At 41.7% G+C, this 16,367-nt stretch overlaps 2 protein-coding genes across 9 annotated transcripts in view; one reads left to right on the top strand and one right to left on the bottom strand.

The window, feature by feature from the left end:
* map3k14 (mitogen-activated protein kinase kinase kinase 14) overlaps positions 1 to 4,110 on the top strand; it is a 41,058-nt gene extending 36,948 nt beyond the window's left edge. Inside the window, exons 15-16 of the mRNA XM_003222529.4 lie at positions 815 to 915; positions 1,103 to 4,110. Of these exons, the coding sequence (XP_003222577.2) occupies positions 815 to 915; positions 1,103 to 1,267 (266 nt within the window). The 3' untranslated portion in view covers positions 1,268 to 4,110. The remainder of the gene's footprint in view (positions 1 to 814; positions 916 to 1,102) is intronic.
* Positions 4,111 to 8,532: 4,422 nt separating this feature from the next.
* fmnl1 (formin like 1) overlaps positions 8,533 to 16,367 on the bottom strand; it is a 98,116-nt gene continuing 90,281 nt past the window's right edge. For 6 of the 8 annotated variants that reach the window (XM_008113234.3, XM_062957612.1, XM_008113237.3 and 3 more), the window contains 3 exons: positions 15,181 to 15,279; positions 14,267 to 14,390; positions 8,533 to 11,670 (listed from right to left, as the gene is read on the bottom strand). In XM_008113234.3, coding sequence (XP_008111441.2) covers positions 11,567 to 11,670; positions 14,267 to 14,390; positions 15,181 to 15,279 — 327 coding nt within the window. In that variant the 3' untranslated portion in view covers positions 8,533 to 11,566. Of the gene's footprint in view, positions 11,671 to 13,232; positions 13,338 to 14,266; positions 14,391 to 15,180; positions 15,280 to 16,367 lie in introns of all 8 variants that reach the window. The other 2 variants (XM_008113236.3, XM_008113241.3) reach the window with 1 other exon arrangement.

Below are 16,367 nucleotides of genomic sequence, written 5' to 3'. Positions count from 1 at the left end.
GTCCCCAGATGTTCTGGCATTCGACTCTCAGAAATCCTAACAGCTGGTAAACTGACAGATTTCTGGGAGTTATAGGCCAAAACACCTGGGGAGCCACAGGTTGAGAACCACTGCTCTAGAAGCTAGCTGGCATTGCCCCTCCTGATGTGCAATGGGATGTTGCTGCCAATTGTGAGAGAAATAAGATTGAACACTATGAAAGCCAACCACTGTATGGCTATCAGCTTTCCCCCAGTAGACTTAAATCAAGGAAAAGTTTCATGAGAGCCGCCACTCCTAGGAGCTAAATGTTTCTACAGCAAGAATATCCCCGTGGGCAGCAAAATTAAGCAATTCTAACTGGATGCCCCCCCCCACGAAAGACTTCCTCTAGAGGCAGACGAAGAATGAGGCACTTGGAAGTCCCTGAACAGACTCAGAAGAGGAGTTGGCAAAAATATGGCACTACTTAGAAGAATCCTCCACCTTGTGCAACTGGAGCAGAATAAACAACTCAGCATCTGTATGCTTGTCCACAATGCTCTGCCTCAGGCACAGAGAAAGAACTATTTAAAGCTACAGACAATGCAGTCGTTGTTGTCCGTTTTTGGTCTAAAACTAGTAACTTGCGATCCCTTTATTTTGTATCATTTTTGAATTTATCTATTTATGTAGTGCTTCTGACACGGAATAAATAAATTAGCAACTCCAGGAAACCCCTTCAGCAATGGATGAAATATCCATTTCAAAAGTTTGATCTGAATTTACTGGCTGTCCCAGATCCTGGGCTTAACAATGGTTCTTGCCACAAATGTATTTCTTTATTTTTCTCCAGGGGTGAAAATTGAGATCCACTTGCTCAGTGGGGAGAGTCTGCATATCAGAGAATTCCATGGGGTCAAAGTGGGAGACGTTGCAACTGGAATCAGCAGCCAAGTAAGTATTGCATCTGGCAAGCTATTCTACCGGGGGAGAGGCAATGTTTGGAGTACTGAGAATTACCTCTAGCCTTCTATGGCCTTTTTTTTTTTTTTTGGCTCTCAGATGCAGATGACATTTCTTGTTCCACTGCCATGTTTAATTGGCAAAGTCTTGACCACCTTTCTCTGCTTTGCTTTCACAGATCCCAGTCTCTGCCTTTAGCTTCTTCTCCAAGGAAGGCCAACCAGTTCGCTGTGACATGGAGATTCCCGACTCAGGCATCGAGCTTCAGTGCGCCCTAGCCCCTGATTGTAGTTGTGGATGGAGTTGGCGAGTCAAACATGGTCAGCTAGAGAAGCGACCATGAAGGATGCTGCTTTCATCCATCTCCCCCATGTGTGCCATGATAGCCTTCCCCAAGTTGGTGCACTCTAGATGTAGTGGCTTAAAATTGCCATTGTCCTAAGCCAGCATGGCAACTGGATGATGAGAGTGACAGTCCAATTCATGTGGAGGCCTTAGATGGATGCAGTTCTCCCTGCTGCCCACCCCGAAGTTTGCTGTGGTATTTGTATATAGGTCAGTGTTGAATAATATTGGTAGCACTTAAGTCTTAAACAAGCAGCATTACTCCTTTCTGTCTCCTCACTACATCTGATCCTCTGGCAGTGAAACCATTGAGGGTTGTGGCTAGAGAGGAGAAATTGAACACTTGTGCCTTTATTTATAAACTATTGTATTTCATCACATAATAGTCATACTTTTTATCTTTTTTTGATCAAAAAAGGGGCTGCAACTATTACACGGTGAAAAAATCTGCCTTTGATTCTCTGGTTTCTTTTTCTTTTTAAAAAAGAAACTGCCTTACCTCCAAGATGGGAGGAGAGATCATCCAGCCTCAAACAAACAGCTCCATTTCTCTTGGTTTGTTTTTTAAATCTGCCCTGCCTCTGAGAAAGGAGGAAGGAATATTCCTCCACCCTACTTTCTTTCTTCAAAAGCAAGGCAGCTTACAATATCTGAAATGGATCTCTTTGGAGAAAAGGAAGCAAGATCTTTGTTGCTGAGACCTCTATTTCAGGTTTTTTAAACTGCCTTGCCTTTGGAGAGAGATGGGAGAATCAGCCCAAAATGGCTCTGCGACTATTTTGCGAGGATCACAAAAATACCAGTTTTGCCACTCAAAAGATGGGGATGCGACTATTACGCAGCAGCGACTATTATGCAATGACATATGGTAATCAGCAAAACTAGAAAGAACTTGAGTGCCTCTTTTCCAGCTGAATGACTTATCTTTTTAACCCACCATTTCCCAAGAAAACTCAGGGCCCTTCCAGACAGGCTCTTTATCCCAGGATCTGATCCCAGGTTTTCTGCTTTAAACTGGATTATATGAGTCCGCACTGCCAGATAGTCTGGGGCTCCTTCCACACAATTGAATAAAATCCCACATTTTCTGCTTTGAACTGGAATATATGGCAGTATGTACTCAGATAACCCAGTTCAAAGCAGATACTGTGGGATTTTTCTGCCTTGATATTCTGGGTTATGTGGCTGTGTGGAAGGGCCCTGGAATAAACAGAAAACCTGGGATCCAATCTTGGGATAAAAGGCTTGTTTGCAAGGACCCACAGAGATCTGGTTTGTGGAAACCATGTTGGCCTAGCAAACTAGTGATTTCCCATGTGGTAGTAGTCTAGGACAATGGTTAGTCTTGGATGTGAGACATGCAGGAACCAGACTCTCCTTGTCAGTGGAGAGCATGAAATTACATTGGCCAACATATTCTTCCTTGGTTGTCCCAGAGGCTTTTTGTGAGTCTAAAATGTTCCCCTTGGAGGAAAGAGTGGGTTCTTAATATAGTAAGCAATAAGTATCTTATTTCAGGGAAAAAGAGCATTCTGCAGAAGCCATAAATCCATGCCAGCAAGTAAATGTAAATAAGGTGAACTGTACATATCAAATCTCAATTGTCCCAAATTCCCTTGCGGATGAATTTTGGAGCCTACATGATCAGTAGAGGCCAGGCTAAAACCCAAAGTTTTTGGGGCTTGTAGCCATAGACATTTAATCCATGTATCAATAACGATAACATCTCTCTGGTCCGGGCTTCTCACCAATGCTACATTCATCCTCCATCTTGCCTTTCCTCTAGAATTAGTATGAGACACATAGCACTTTTTAAAGGATTCCCATCTGGTTTCGGTTTATGTGGGAGAAAAAATAAATAAATCCATATCAGAGCCTGTCCTTCATGAGCTAAGAGATGTGATCACATATTCTCCTCCTCTTCCTTTTTGATTTTTATGCTGCAAGAGGCTAACATGGCTACCTCTTTGAAAACGCCCATATTTGTTAATGGTGGCATGCTGTTACAGCATTGCAAAGCAAGCTTACACGAAAGTGCCAAAGAGCCATGGAGGCTTACAAACTAAAGACCGGGAGCTATTTGTAAACTGCCAATCCCCTGAGTTGCTTTTAGAATTGGTGCAGCATTACAAAACAAGCTAGCTTAAGAGCGCCCAAAAGGAACAGATGCAAATATTTTCAGAGGAGAAACTTGGAACGGTTCGTGAACCAACAAGCTTTATCTTTTCATTTTTGGGGTGGTTTGTGATGGGTTTTTGTTTTGCCTTTTCACAGTTACGGCCACGGCATTTGTAGTCCTTTGGCTAGCATGATATTAGGCTGAACACAGACAGAGACTACATGTCCGCATAGCTTTCTTAAGTGGGGCCCATTAAAGTGTTATTATTACTGCAATTCTTCAAGTCTGAGATACACTTTTTACCATAGAAGCTTCTCTAAAAATGGGGTGCATCTTAGAATTGCAGGTGTTTTACATATATATAAATAAAGCTTTTTGTTCTGGTGGTGGTACTGAAATTAGTATGTATCTTAAAATCAATGGCATCTTGGAATCAAAGAACAGGTTGCTTACCTGTAACTATTTCTTTGAGTGGTCATCTGTGAATTCACACAATTGGGTAGTTTACATAGGCCATCACCTTTGGTATAAAATCACAAAGGTTTATTCACCCTGAATGATGTACCATAACAAGACTTGTGTAAACAATCCATTGAAAGAATGTGGAATGTAGTACCACACAACACATGGACAACCACCAAAATTTGATTTCAGTGTATTATCAAAAGGTATGCATGAATATGCTTTGCAGGTTGTGCAAAATAAAGCTTTGAAAAATGTCATCCAACTTTTCCAGTCATTATGGAAAGCAACATTCTATATCTTTTTAAATGAGCTAATTATGCTCTTTATTACAATGATCTATGTTTTGAGTATGACTTTCAGGGATTTGGAATAGATTTAGTATGTGCAAAGAAGAATAAATAAATGAATTATCCGGAGAGCATGATAGTAGGAAAATGGCATCTATACCAACCGTATATGAAGAGTTTCCATGCCATTTCTCTAGCTGTTCATATAAGTCTGTAAAAACCAAGCAAATTAGCCTCAAGCCCAGTCTCAAATGCAGGGACCAGAAGGTGGCACTCTGTGACAACTGGATAGTGATCAGACAGAAGGAAACGTTTTTTCTTCCTCATCTGACATTTGGGGGGTTTTCTCTGTCAAACCTGGGTGAGGAGGACAAACTGTGACTGTTACTCTTTTTCACTATGAGTATTGCTTTAAATATATGCATACGTGCAGTGGCCGCTTGCTAAACCATGGAATAAGGTAGCAAAGTCAAAGAGGAAGGGCAACAAATAAAAGTCCAGTTGCTAAAACCACCTTACTAATCAACCTTTTCCCATAGGAGTGGCCATGCTTTTGTCATGGGTATATGAGCAGCAAAGTGACTTGCTTCACATTGATAGTACCAAAACATATTGTCAGTACCAACCACCTGTTGCTTGTCTTTTTTCTTCTAAGCACTCTTGCATGCACATACAGTTCTGTAAAAAGAGATGTGAAATGGCATTAAAGTTATCCTGATTCTGAGATGTGTAGAAGTAATACTCTTCAAAATCAATTGAAGGTTAGAAGTTAGACGTTATATCCTCCATCAGTGGGGGCCCTTCCTTGCACTCTTGGGAACTAAAAATGTGGCAGAATTGCCCTTGATGTGTCCCAGAGGATGTTGTGAAAGCAAAGCATTATAACATAAATACCCCAACGGGCCATATATAGTTTACAAGCCACATCTTCCCCTCTTTGTCTTGGGCAGCAAGTTGCATTTTGAGCTGCCCCTGAATTAAATGTCAGAATTTCCCTCACAGAGAAGAAAAGTAAGCAGAGGAGGTCAAGTGTAGTAATTTTAGTAATGTGTTCACAAAAGTAATTCTCTGCTCAGCTGGTTGCATGTTGATTCCTGCATCAATTGGCAATGCAGAAAAACATGTGTTTTCGCCTTGTTATAGTCTGCCTTCTGGGTAACTTTTATGTTGGCATGCCTCACAACAAACCGCTTCTACAAAGGAAGCTGTACATCTGATATGAGATTTATTCTGGTTCATGTGAGATTTATTCTGTTTTTTCCACTTGTTTGTGCAATTCAGATTCACTGGTTTTTTTCCTGTGAGGGATTTGTGGGGATGGAAAAGTTCTCCTTTAACACTGTGTGCAAAAGGTGCTGTCTCAAGGTGGAGAGGGAAGGCGCCTTTCCTCTTTTGTGATCTGATGGAGAATTGGGCTTTCAAATAAATTTTATTTGCTGTCTGAATGATGGTGTTTTGTTTTGCATCAGTGAATCCATACACTGAATTGCCTTTTTCTGTCCCCGTTTTTGTAGAAACAAAGCTGAAGTGGTCAATTTGTGAACACTTCAGATATTTTGGACTGCAATTCTGTATTCAGATATTTTGGGCTGCAGTTACTATAGTCAGATATTTTGGATTGCATTATTTCTCAACCGTGTGCCTCTGATGATGGAGAGGAGGGTATAGATCAGGAGCAAAAGCTACCAGTCCCAGCAGTACAAGGTAATTGATTATCTCACTTAGATTTTTTTAAGCCAAGAACTGTGCTAGAAAGTCATATTCGGGTACAACTTTAGACTTTGGTATCCCAATCCAGTGTATTTTGGTTATGTGACCAGCTTATGGAGTTGGAACCTTACTATATTTATCATAGTACAAAATCAATGGATCTTAATTTTGGCTCATGGATTTCCCCTGGTCCCAATCCATCCCATAAACACCAAGAAAGATAGATAATGGGATGCCTATCTCGCCACTTCTGTGATGAATTGATATTGCCAGTTCTTAAATCCATGAAAAAACACAATAGTCAAAACCTTTCTTGTTCATTTGTGTCCTAAAAAGTTCATATTTTGTTATGAAGCAAAATTACAGTGCAGCAGAGCAGTGGTGACACAATGAATTAAACCCTTGTGCTGGCTAAACTGCTGACCTGAAGGTTGGTTTGAATCCATGAGACGGGGGAGCTCCTGTCTGTCAGCCCTAGCTTCCCATGCGAGGACATGAGAGAAGCCCCCTGCAGGATGATAACACATCCGGGCGTCCTCTGGGCAACTTCTTTGAAGACAGCCAATTCTCTCACCAGAAGCAACTTGCTGCAATTTGCTTTTGACAATAAAAAACCCAGTGCCTTCTGAACCTGCTGTCCTTTTTTTGTGGTGTCTCTTTATTTCTGACCTAGAGGCTATTCTGCTTTTACGTTCTCTTCTCTGCCTGAATTGGTTCCAGGTGAGATTAGCTTTGGCTTCAGTAGGTGGGGAAGTTAGCGGGGGGGGGGGGGTGTCCTTTCTTGCTACCAAAGGCATGGCTTCATTTCAGCAAGTTGGTTGCCAGTGTGGGTTGCACAGCAGGCAGCTCATCTGTGACCTCACACCTAACCAAGTAGATGCTGGTGAGATTCACAAAGTCATATGCATACTACTGATTTTGTGGTGGTGGGCTGTGTGCTTGTAAAACCACATTTTCAGTGCATATCTAAATAACCACCAAACCCAGTATGTTACCTGTTGGGAAATTCCAAAACCGTACCAGGTTAAAGATAGGCATTTCCAATGCTTGTCCCAGAGTTTAACCAGCAAAGAGATAGGACATGCATAAGCTTTTTTAGTAAAGGAACTGAATTCTGTTCCATATGTCTGCAAAGTTATGGAAGTGGAGTTCTGTGTGTGATGTCACTGTGCCTGGAAATGTATTTTGATTTGCCCCTGACGTGCAGTATTGCCATTAAATGTAAGTATTGATCATGCTATACAACTCTCAAGACTTCAGCTCTGAATGTATAATTTCAGCTATAAGCAGGAGCTGCTTCACAAACTGTATTTTACAGTGACTAACTTCTGTGTTTTCATTGACCACTGGATTCTTCCCTAGATGGGACATGGAATAACACAACCCTCTTAAATACAGTTGGGGGCTGTACTATTACACTATCTTGGACTATTTCGTAAATGTGTGTCTCCAGGTTGTTTCTGATTTATGGTGACCCTAAGACGATCACAGGATTTTCTTGGTAAGATTTCTTCAGAAGGTGTTTCCTTTTGCCTTATTCTGATTCTAAGAGTAGGAGTTGCCCAATAAATGGCAAAAAAATGGGGTGTTTTGTGGCCGAGTTGGGATTCAATCCCTGTTCTCCGGAGCCCTAGACCAACATTGAAACTACTACACCACACAAATATAGGTTGTACAAACACACAGATAAGGGAAACGATTGTGCTGTTTGATAATATATCTTAAGAGAGAGTTGAAAGTACCTCTTTTTTTCCTTAATGGGAATGTGTATGGCAGTGACAGAATACAATCACGAAATACAATCAAGCCTTGATTACAATTTGCGAAAGCAGCATAGCAGTAGATGAAAGTGCTTCTGAAAGTAGATTCAACCTGCCAGGTGATGTAAGAAGAGCACTGTTGGATCAACTCACCTAGGTCCAAACTCCATTTCTAACCCTGGCCGACCTGTTAGCAGAGAATGAAGGTAACATTGCTTCTGCCTTATTAAGCCCCAAATCTATGGCATTCCTCAGCAGCTATGAACTGCAGAAGCAGTTTCTTGTTAAGTGTACATGACAAGATAATTGTGTAAGCAGACTATAAATCTTACATATAACTAAGAATTAACACCTAGAACAGGTATTTTTGCCTGCAATGGACATGTCTGTAATTTATTATTTTTCAAGGGTGACTACCGGTTAACCTTTACTGTTAAGTGATGGCTCAGTATGAACAATCAGGGAGAGAACAAAGGTTCAGATGGGGGCTACCTTCACCTGCAGCTAGAAAAGCTGACTTAGTAATGTGTTTTCAATTTTTCTCAGAATTTTCAAGACAATATATGAACTGGCCACATGGGGAACCAGAGAGTGCACAACAGTAACAGTGACATGAATGATGGTTACTAATGTGTAACTTTTCTGGCCTGCAGAAACAAACAAATACCCTATTACGTAAACAGACTAGTGAGTAGTGTAACTTGTTTGTCTTACAAATTAGTATCTCAAGCGCTGGGAGAAAGTTGTATTTTGACAAGCAATCTTCAAGTCAAACAAGCTGGTCTTGGATGGATGTCCCAGTCTAATTTTGAAATGAGTGGACTCAGCCAATGATTTCCACGCAACCATATGGAAATTAGAACCCTGGCCAAAACCTTAAGAGTGACATCTCACTGCAGCCGGAACAGTCTCGACGACGGGACCTTTATAATATGTTTATTATTGTTGTCATTTTTAAGTTGCTTTGGATTAAATGCCATTCACGTAACAATATATAAAAATAATGTATACAAACTAGCACTCATGTAGGGTCCCCCCTTACATGATTCAAGGCATTTTAAAAAACATAATCGGTTGTACACATTCAATTCTCGTCCTGACAACCCCCCCCCCCCCCCCAATGATGAATCAGTGGGCAAAGTTGCAACACTGACTGTATGTTGCGAATATTGTAGCTGTTTTTACATGACAGCAGGTAAGTAACAAACAGCCAAAGTCTAAGCTTGGCTTTGTTGGATGTGCTGCTTCAGGTCTGGAGCAGGATGAGAATGAGAGACGGGGAGTTGGCTTAGCATTGATCTGTTTTTGAGAGATTTCCATCATCTCACTGAGACCAACCAGGAGCTTTGTTGTGCATGCAGGTCAGCACCTGCTGGATCATGCGCTTGGGGCTGCTGTGGGGCTTGCATGCTGGAGTGAAGGGGGCCAGGACTACAACAGAGTCACTGATCTTGGCATAACAGTGGCATCTGCAGGGGAAAATTATTAGGTAGCTTGGAGTTGTGCAAAGGGGACAGTCTGTTTACATCGGCAAGGTGTGATGATGTTCATCTGCAAGAGATGGGTCGCAAAGATCTTCCCAACATGGTTCTGGAGTTTTCATAATCTCCCACCAAAGTGGAAAGGAAAATATGATTTGTAAGAATATGGAACCAGCTCATTGGGGAAGAGGGTGTGACAAATGCCTGTGGACAAGTGTCACTAAGGACAGAACACATGAAAACTAGAACATGAGAAATTACGTTTTGGACTAAAATTCTTGAATCTCCAGCTAATATGGACAATGCGGAAGTTCTAGTTTAAAAAGTAGTTCCAGAAAGGACTGCATGCCTTTCAGTTCAGTAGTGGCATGATGTTGATTCCTCCAGACAATCTGGTTCCTTTTGAATTTAATGCAGAAATGTCCCCAGATGGTGACAGTGCAATGGCCAATTGAATTTCTACTGAAGAACAATCATAGAAGTTACAGTGTATATGGTCTAATTGACTTAGTTATCATCTTCACTCTCCATTTTTACCTGATTGTAGAAGAGTGTTTAAGAATGTAGATCTGAAAGGGGCAAGTCCGGGGAGGGAGCTAATGCCCTTGGAAATGCTACCTGGCGGAGAAAAAGCACTGGTGAAAAGCCACAGAAAACTGTGGCAAGAGAAAGAACAGCAGCTCTAATACTCAGTTTGATTGTCACAAAACCACTCTGAGCTTGTTTGCATCAGAGCAAGTTGGTTTAAAAAGTGCCAAAGAGATCTCTGTGCTAAAAACTTAAATCCTGAGATGCTGTTCCACTGACCAGGCCTTCTTTCCTAGAGCTCATAATTGTGCTAATATAGGAACACATCATTATTTAAGAGAATGTCTGGTCCTGAGAAACTCAAGTCTTATTAACAGCCTACATTTTTTTTGTGGGAAGCATGTAGCCCTTCAGCTATTGTTGGACTATACCTGCCATCAACCACAGCCCACAAAGACAATGAGGGATGATGGGAGTGTTAGTACATTGTATTAGGAGGGACACAAAATATCTTCCCCACCATCAGACGTTGGATCATTCTTCCATTACACTCCATCCAGAATTTGCACTCTCCAAGTGATTTCAGGCAAGCCTGATATCAGAAAACTTTGAGGGCAGAAAGATGGACAACTCCAACATTTGATAAAATTTTCTAAGTGGTACACATCCAATTATTAGCCATGACATAATTACTACCCACTTTAGTCTGTAAATACATATGGGCAGTTTGGACAAGTTAGATTTGGGGATTCTAACTCGCAGAAATTTCCAAACAGAATCCCTAGCTGCCTGGGGATTACAGGAGCCATAATTTTTTAAAAAACAAACAAAACGGCTGCATGTGGCCATAATATTGGGCAAATCTAGACTTCATAAACAGAGGACTGAACAAGAAGTCAATGTACTGCCCTTCCTATTTCCTTCCTCTTTTCTGCCATCTACTACCACAACGGTACTGCTGTGGATTTAGGACACACAAGCAGAAATGTCCAGCTTTGAAGAAAACAGCAGGCCTGGCTTAAATGTTAGTGCGCTTACCAAAAAATGTGGCAAAGGGAGAGAAGCCACTGGGGCTGACACACTATCATAATCTAAATGCTGTCTGGAGTTTGGGGGGTTCAGAGTACTGAAATCGTTCTTGCATTTCCAAGGAAGATATTTGAAAAAGTGCTGGAGTTGGAGGCTGTTCTGTGCAGGGTACTTACCATCACCCAGGAATAGCCCAGAGTCTACTCGGACCTATTAGATAGGTAGCCCCTGTTGCACCCCTTTTGCATGGCTTAAGTAATCCTGAAGTTACACATTCCTGGGTTAATAACCCTTTTTGAGTGCTCCAGCACTGTTCATGGTAACTGGTGACTGCGAGGAGATATTTCTTCAAACTCCACATCACCCCTTCTGTAATCCAGAAAGGGAAAGATTGGAGGATTAAAGCAGAATAAAATGCCTTGGATATAAACATAGTAGGCAAGGAACTGAAGCAGGCCAGATGGAAAGGAGACCAGGAAGTAGGAATCCAGACTGTTGTGCCACTTGCTGCCTTTTCAGGGAAGGAAGAAACCACAATGACTCCGTGGCTGTAGAAGGTGGTTCTTGTTGGTTGGTTGGTTGTTGTGGCTGTGGAGTCATTGTTAAGCACCATTCGCTGTCCCTGCAGTGCAGACTGGAACTTCTCCCACTGGCAAAATTCCACCGTGGGGCAGGCAAACGAGCAAGAAAGGCCTTCTGAGTTCAAAGTGAAGCAACGGGCAGTGCCTAAATGTGCAAAGTCCCACAGATGGCTTTAAAAGCTGAAAGGAGAGGGGAAATCATCCTGCCCTGAGTCCTCTGTTTTTTTCTGGAGGCAGGAGGAGGTTTAGGTCCAGACCTATTGGCAATAAACCCCCGCATTCTTGCCTCTCCTTGCAAACCAAGGCCTGGCTAGTCTGCTGTTCCTATTCATGGCTGTCACAGAGAGATGTCGGAGGTCACCTGCAGCGTCTGCCCAGCCATTCGTTTCCTGCCACTGTGCCGCCCAGTGTCCCCTCGCCGGTATGGCTGGTTCCGCAGGCCTGCCAAAGAAGAGTCTAGTTACAAAAAAAAATTCACTTAAAGCACACACAGCCCCTACATCTGTGGGATCTGCAGTGCATTGGTATCATTTACTCTAGCTAGAACAGGAGTCCCCAAACTTTTAAAACAGAGGGCCAGTTCATGGTCCCTCAGATTAGGGGGGGGGGGGGATACGACAACAACGACTTTAGTTTTTATTTGTGCCTTCACATCATTTCAAATTTAGGGCGGCCCTCTCAAAGAGTTTTTTTTAACCAGTATTGATTCAATGGGGATTTGTCTTTGTCTTCCTCTGAGGCTGAGAGAGTGTTATTTGCCGAAAGTCACCCCGTGGGTTCAGAGTCAGGTAGAGGTTTAAACTGCTACGCCAAACTTTATGAATTCTGAACTCCTTCCCTCTCTGTTTCTTACCTACCTTCGTTTTTCTTTCTTACTTTTCTTCCTTCCCTGTTTCCTAGCTACCTTTCTTCCTTCCCTCTTTCCTTCCTCCCTTCTTTTCTTCCTTTTCTGCTTCTTTCCTTCCAGACCTTGGAATCCCTGCCTTCATATTTAAAGAGAGGACATTCCAATGCATCTGAAACATGGCTGATTTCCCCTCCCAGGGTGTGCCTTTAGGAAGCAGAACATGTGAGGAATGTAGTAGAGAAGGCACAGGTACATAACAACAGCAGCAACGAGAAAGACGAGGCAGAGACCTCCTCTTCTTCTTCCTCTCCTTGGATCCCTTTACTTTTGTATTGCTCCAGAACATTCTCATAGGCCTGGATAAACTCCTTCTCCTGGGAGCGGGGCAAGGGCAGCTGGCCAGGAATATAGCCAGCCATGGCTTCCCGGACAAGAAGGAGGGAGAGTATGAATGGCAACAGCGGGAGAAGGGGGTGGGCACAACTAGCAAGGCCGGGGCAAAATGACCTTGGTGGGCCAAATTTATCCCGCGGGCCTTCTGTTGAGAGCCCCTGAACTAAAATATTTACAGTATAGAAAATTGACTTTGGAAATAATAGAAAATAATTGGTATCCCCAAAACTGAACAAATATCCCTTTTGTACCATCTTCCTTCCATTGTTGTAGTAAAAACAGATCTGAGTACTACCTTAACAGTAAGCAGGACAGCTTGTCAGATACCATTGTTCCCTCTTTAGTGGAGCAAGATGTAGACTTAAAGAGCCATTGGGTGGAAGGGGAACACTGAATCTTTTACTTACTTTTAAAAAATACTTTGGAAGGGCAATTTAAGAGGAACCTTGACAAGAATCTGAGAGGGATTTTGCATCATTTGATTATCCATCCTAATACTTTAAAAATAAACAATCCCAACAATAATGAAAAATAACAGTCAAAATGAATGCTAATAAGAATGGATCATTTTGCAAAAAACATTCCAAGATCTGTTCCCCTCCACCCTGAAATAGCTTGGAAAAAGGTCGGCAGTAACAATGTAAGACCCTGGTTGGCATAAGGTTGAATCCACATTGGCAGGGCTTGCTTTCCTCTAACCACATGCCTCTGTCAGCCCACACCTCCCCTACCTGCCCAGCAAATGCTGTGCTGCCCACAATACCTAGAGCCATAAGCTACAGGGGGCTCTCTTCATTGAAGCTGGCATCACAGAAGAGGCGTGAGGAACGTTTGCCCGTCCGAGCAGTGAAAGGAACAGTCTTCAGAGCTGAAGCAAGAACAGTTGCAGCAAACCCCAAGGAGAAGGAGAAATGGGGAAAGGAGAAAAAAGAAAGAGCAATAGGCAAGCAAAGTCCCAGAACTTACAAGCAAGCTTCCTCTTCAAGAATATAAAGATTATATAAAGAATATAGCAGATCTGCATTATGCACACTTACACCAGGCTTTGTGTCACAGCTTTCCCTAAATCAAGAGTGGGAATAATGTAGCCCTCCATTCTTTTAGACTGCAACTTCCATTGGTATTGTCAGGTAAGGAATGTTGGGAGCTGCAGTTCATCAAAATCAGGAGGGCTCATGATCTCCACCTTGGCCCCAAATAATCTTGGGGCCTGTAGTTAAGTCTTTCTTAAAAGCCTATCAGATTTTCAGCTTATCTCTTCACTCTCCAGTGATGGCCACTGGATCTCATGTCAATGGTGAGGTGAATCCATGTTTCAGAACAGGTTTTAAAGGTGCTCTCCAGGGATCTGATCTCTGTTCCTAAACAGATTCAGCTCCTTGAAGAGCTTCTTTAAAGTTATCCAACACATGGAGTAAATGAAAATACCAGGCACAAAACTAAATCCTAAGCAGCTATAAAAGCAGATTAAGTTCCTGAAGTAGACCTGAGTTTTGGAAAATTTTGTCTACAATTAATCAGAGTGGTGTAAAAAACAGTATCAGGGAAATGTGCATTTGTTAAACCCCGTCAAAGTAAATTAATGGGCAATGATAGAAACATCCTTCTTTGTACATGTGTATACAGGATGTGTGTCAAAATTTCATGTGACTCAAAAATGAGGTGACAGAGGACCACTTTCCTTGAACAGCCACATTCCCAGCAACACCCACTTCATCTTTCACATCATCCCTGTGTAGAAGGCCCATCCAGACTTGACAGACAACTGGTGAAACCTATTATTTCCCTATTCCTTACCCGTAATAATATCCTCAATGGCTCCATCCTTCTCCTCATAAATGAGAGGCTCTTTCACCATCTGCTTCTTCTTCAGTTCAGCGATGAGGTCCATCTGCTGCCGCTTGGCCTTATGGGTGGGAGACTGCCAAGACAGACAAGCAGTTGCTGTGGTTACGCACCAAGGCGCATGGATGCATACATACCACCACCCTTTGTTAGACAAATCCAACAACAAGGCTGCTTGTCCACAGTGCTGAATGGACATGGGATGCTGCTGCTGGTCATCAATCATTTCATTTATGAACTAGAATTTAACGAACCCACTAATCCATGATGATTCTGGCCCTTAGATAAAAGCATTTTTTTAAAGCTAAGACAAATAATAATCAAGGAAAACAACCCACATAAAAATATAAAAACAATAATTTAGGACTACAAATTAAAAGAAACTGATCAGTTTATTTTGCAGAGTCACTTTGAGAAAGTGAAGGAGAGCCCCCACTTTCCATCCACCAAAAAGGCTTGCCATAAACCCTTTCCCCCCAGTTCACATCTTGAAAAAAGATGTCATCTTTTATTTTATAACACTGTATTTCATATCATAACAGTTCTGATACTAAATAAGATTCAAAGCATGGCTATACATCATGCTTGCCCTGCAAAACGGCAAGAAAATCAATACGTCTTTTATTTGTCTGTATTTCATGTGCCATCCTTCCTTTAAAGACCAACAGCTGCTGTCAGAATCAAGGCATGGGAATAAATCCAGCAAACGTTATTATTGGATTCAGCTTATTGTCCAAATTCAGATTTAGTGCTTGGCACCAACTTCAGTTGCAAACTATGCTCTAGTATGGAATTCTAGGACTCTCTTGATGCTGACAAAAGGGAGGAAAAGAGAATTCTTCTGGAACATAATGAGAAAGGCTCACCTTTGGTGCCACCTGCTCCTCTTTCTTGGAGGAGTCCATCTCCTCTTCTTTGGCAGCTGCTTCCTGCTTTTTCCATAATTGGATATCGTCCTCTGCTTTCTTTTTATGGTGTATAGAAAGGAAGAGAAATAAATCACTTTAAACAGCAGAAGTATCATACTAAGTGGTAACATTACATTTTACCAGACAACATAGGTTTTCCCTTATTGGTCTGCCTTCCTCTAAATACTCTTGAAAATTCAGGCCATAGAGAATGTGTTTTACCAACCTGTGTCCAAGATCTTCAAGGTGTTATTATTAGGTGCTCAAGTAAAACAATTCCCTCTTCTGCTCTACTTTTCTTTCCAACTGACATTACCCATATACTGTGGATGACCTGGAGGTCTGGATATCCTTAACTGACAGGTTTGAGATACACCTCTTTTCATTTAAAGATAATTCATACAGTTTTGCATATTCTGAGAACTGCCCAGCTATGCAGCAAGTACCTTAATGAATGTCCTGTTTTGCTTTCAAACTGATAAGCACAATTTTAGATTAGAAGTAATTAACTTGGTGATATTGAGCATGTATAAAAATATTGGGGTGGGAAATAAAGGATAAAATAAGATCCTGGAACAATCAAACCTTGTGAACTGATATTATGGGAAATATAGAACTCTTTCTATATTCAGTACCTAGAATTCAGGACACAATGTAGCTTGCAATTGCCACCAACAGGGCCAGTATTAGTGATGGGGAGATATTTTTTCCCTTATAGGCAATCACACCTTGCTTCTCTACAGCAATCTACTCTCTTCATGTAATTAAGTTTATCAACACTGAATCCTATCCACTTAAGATGATACAAGAAATGTGCAGGGAACAATATATCTCAGTCCAATAATTCAGTAACTGGAGCAGTCTGAAAAATATGGAAAAGAAATCAAAGGCCTCAGGCACATATCCATGCACATTTGAACTGAAATGCCCAACAAACAACAATGAGGATTAACAGGTGGATGGAAGAAAGGTAAAGTCTAGTGAAGTATAGAAATGGACACTAGTGGAAGGAAAGAGCGACAATATCCTGCAATTTTATAAAAGCTGGATTCTCATCTATATATAGTGGCAGCGTAAGTCACAGAATGTAATAACCAAATGTTAAAAGTGACCGAGGTGCAAGTAAAATTAGCGTTGTTCTATTT

Source organism: Anolis carolinensis, chromosome 6 (genome assembly GCF_035594765.1).
Source record: "Anolis carolinensis isolate JA03-04 chromosome 6, rAnoCar3.1.pri, whole genome shotgun sequence".
Lineage (NCBI taxonomy): Eukaryota > Metazoa > Chordata > Lepidosauria > Squamata > Dactyloidae > Anolis > Anolis carolinensis.
The sequence above is the reverse complement of the archived record's forward strand: the minus strand, read 5'-3'. Positions and strand labels throughout refer to the sequence as shown.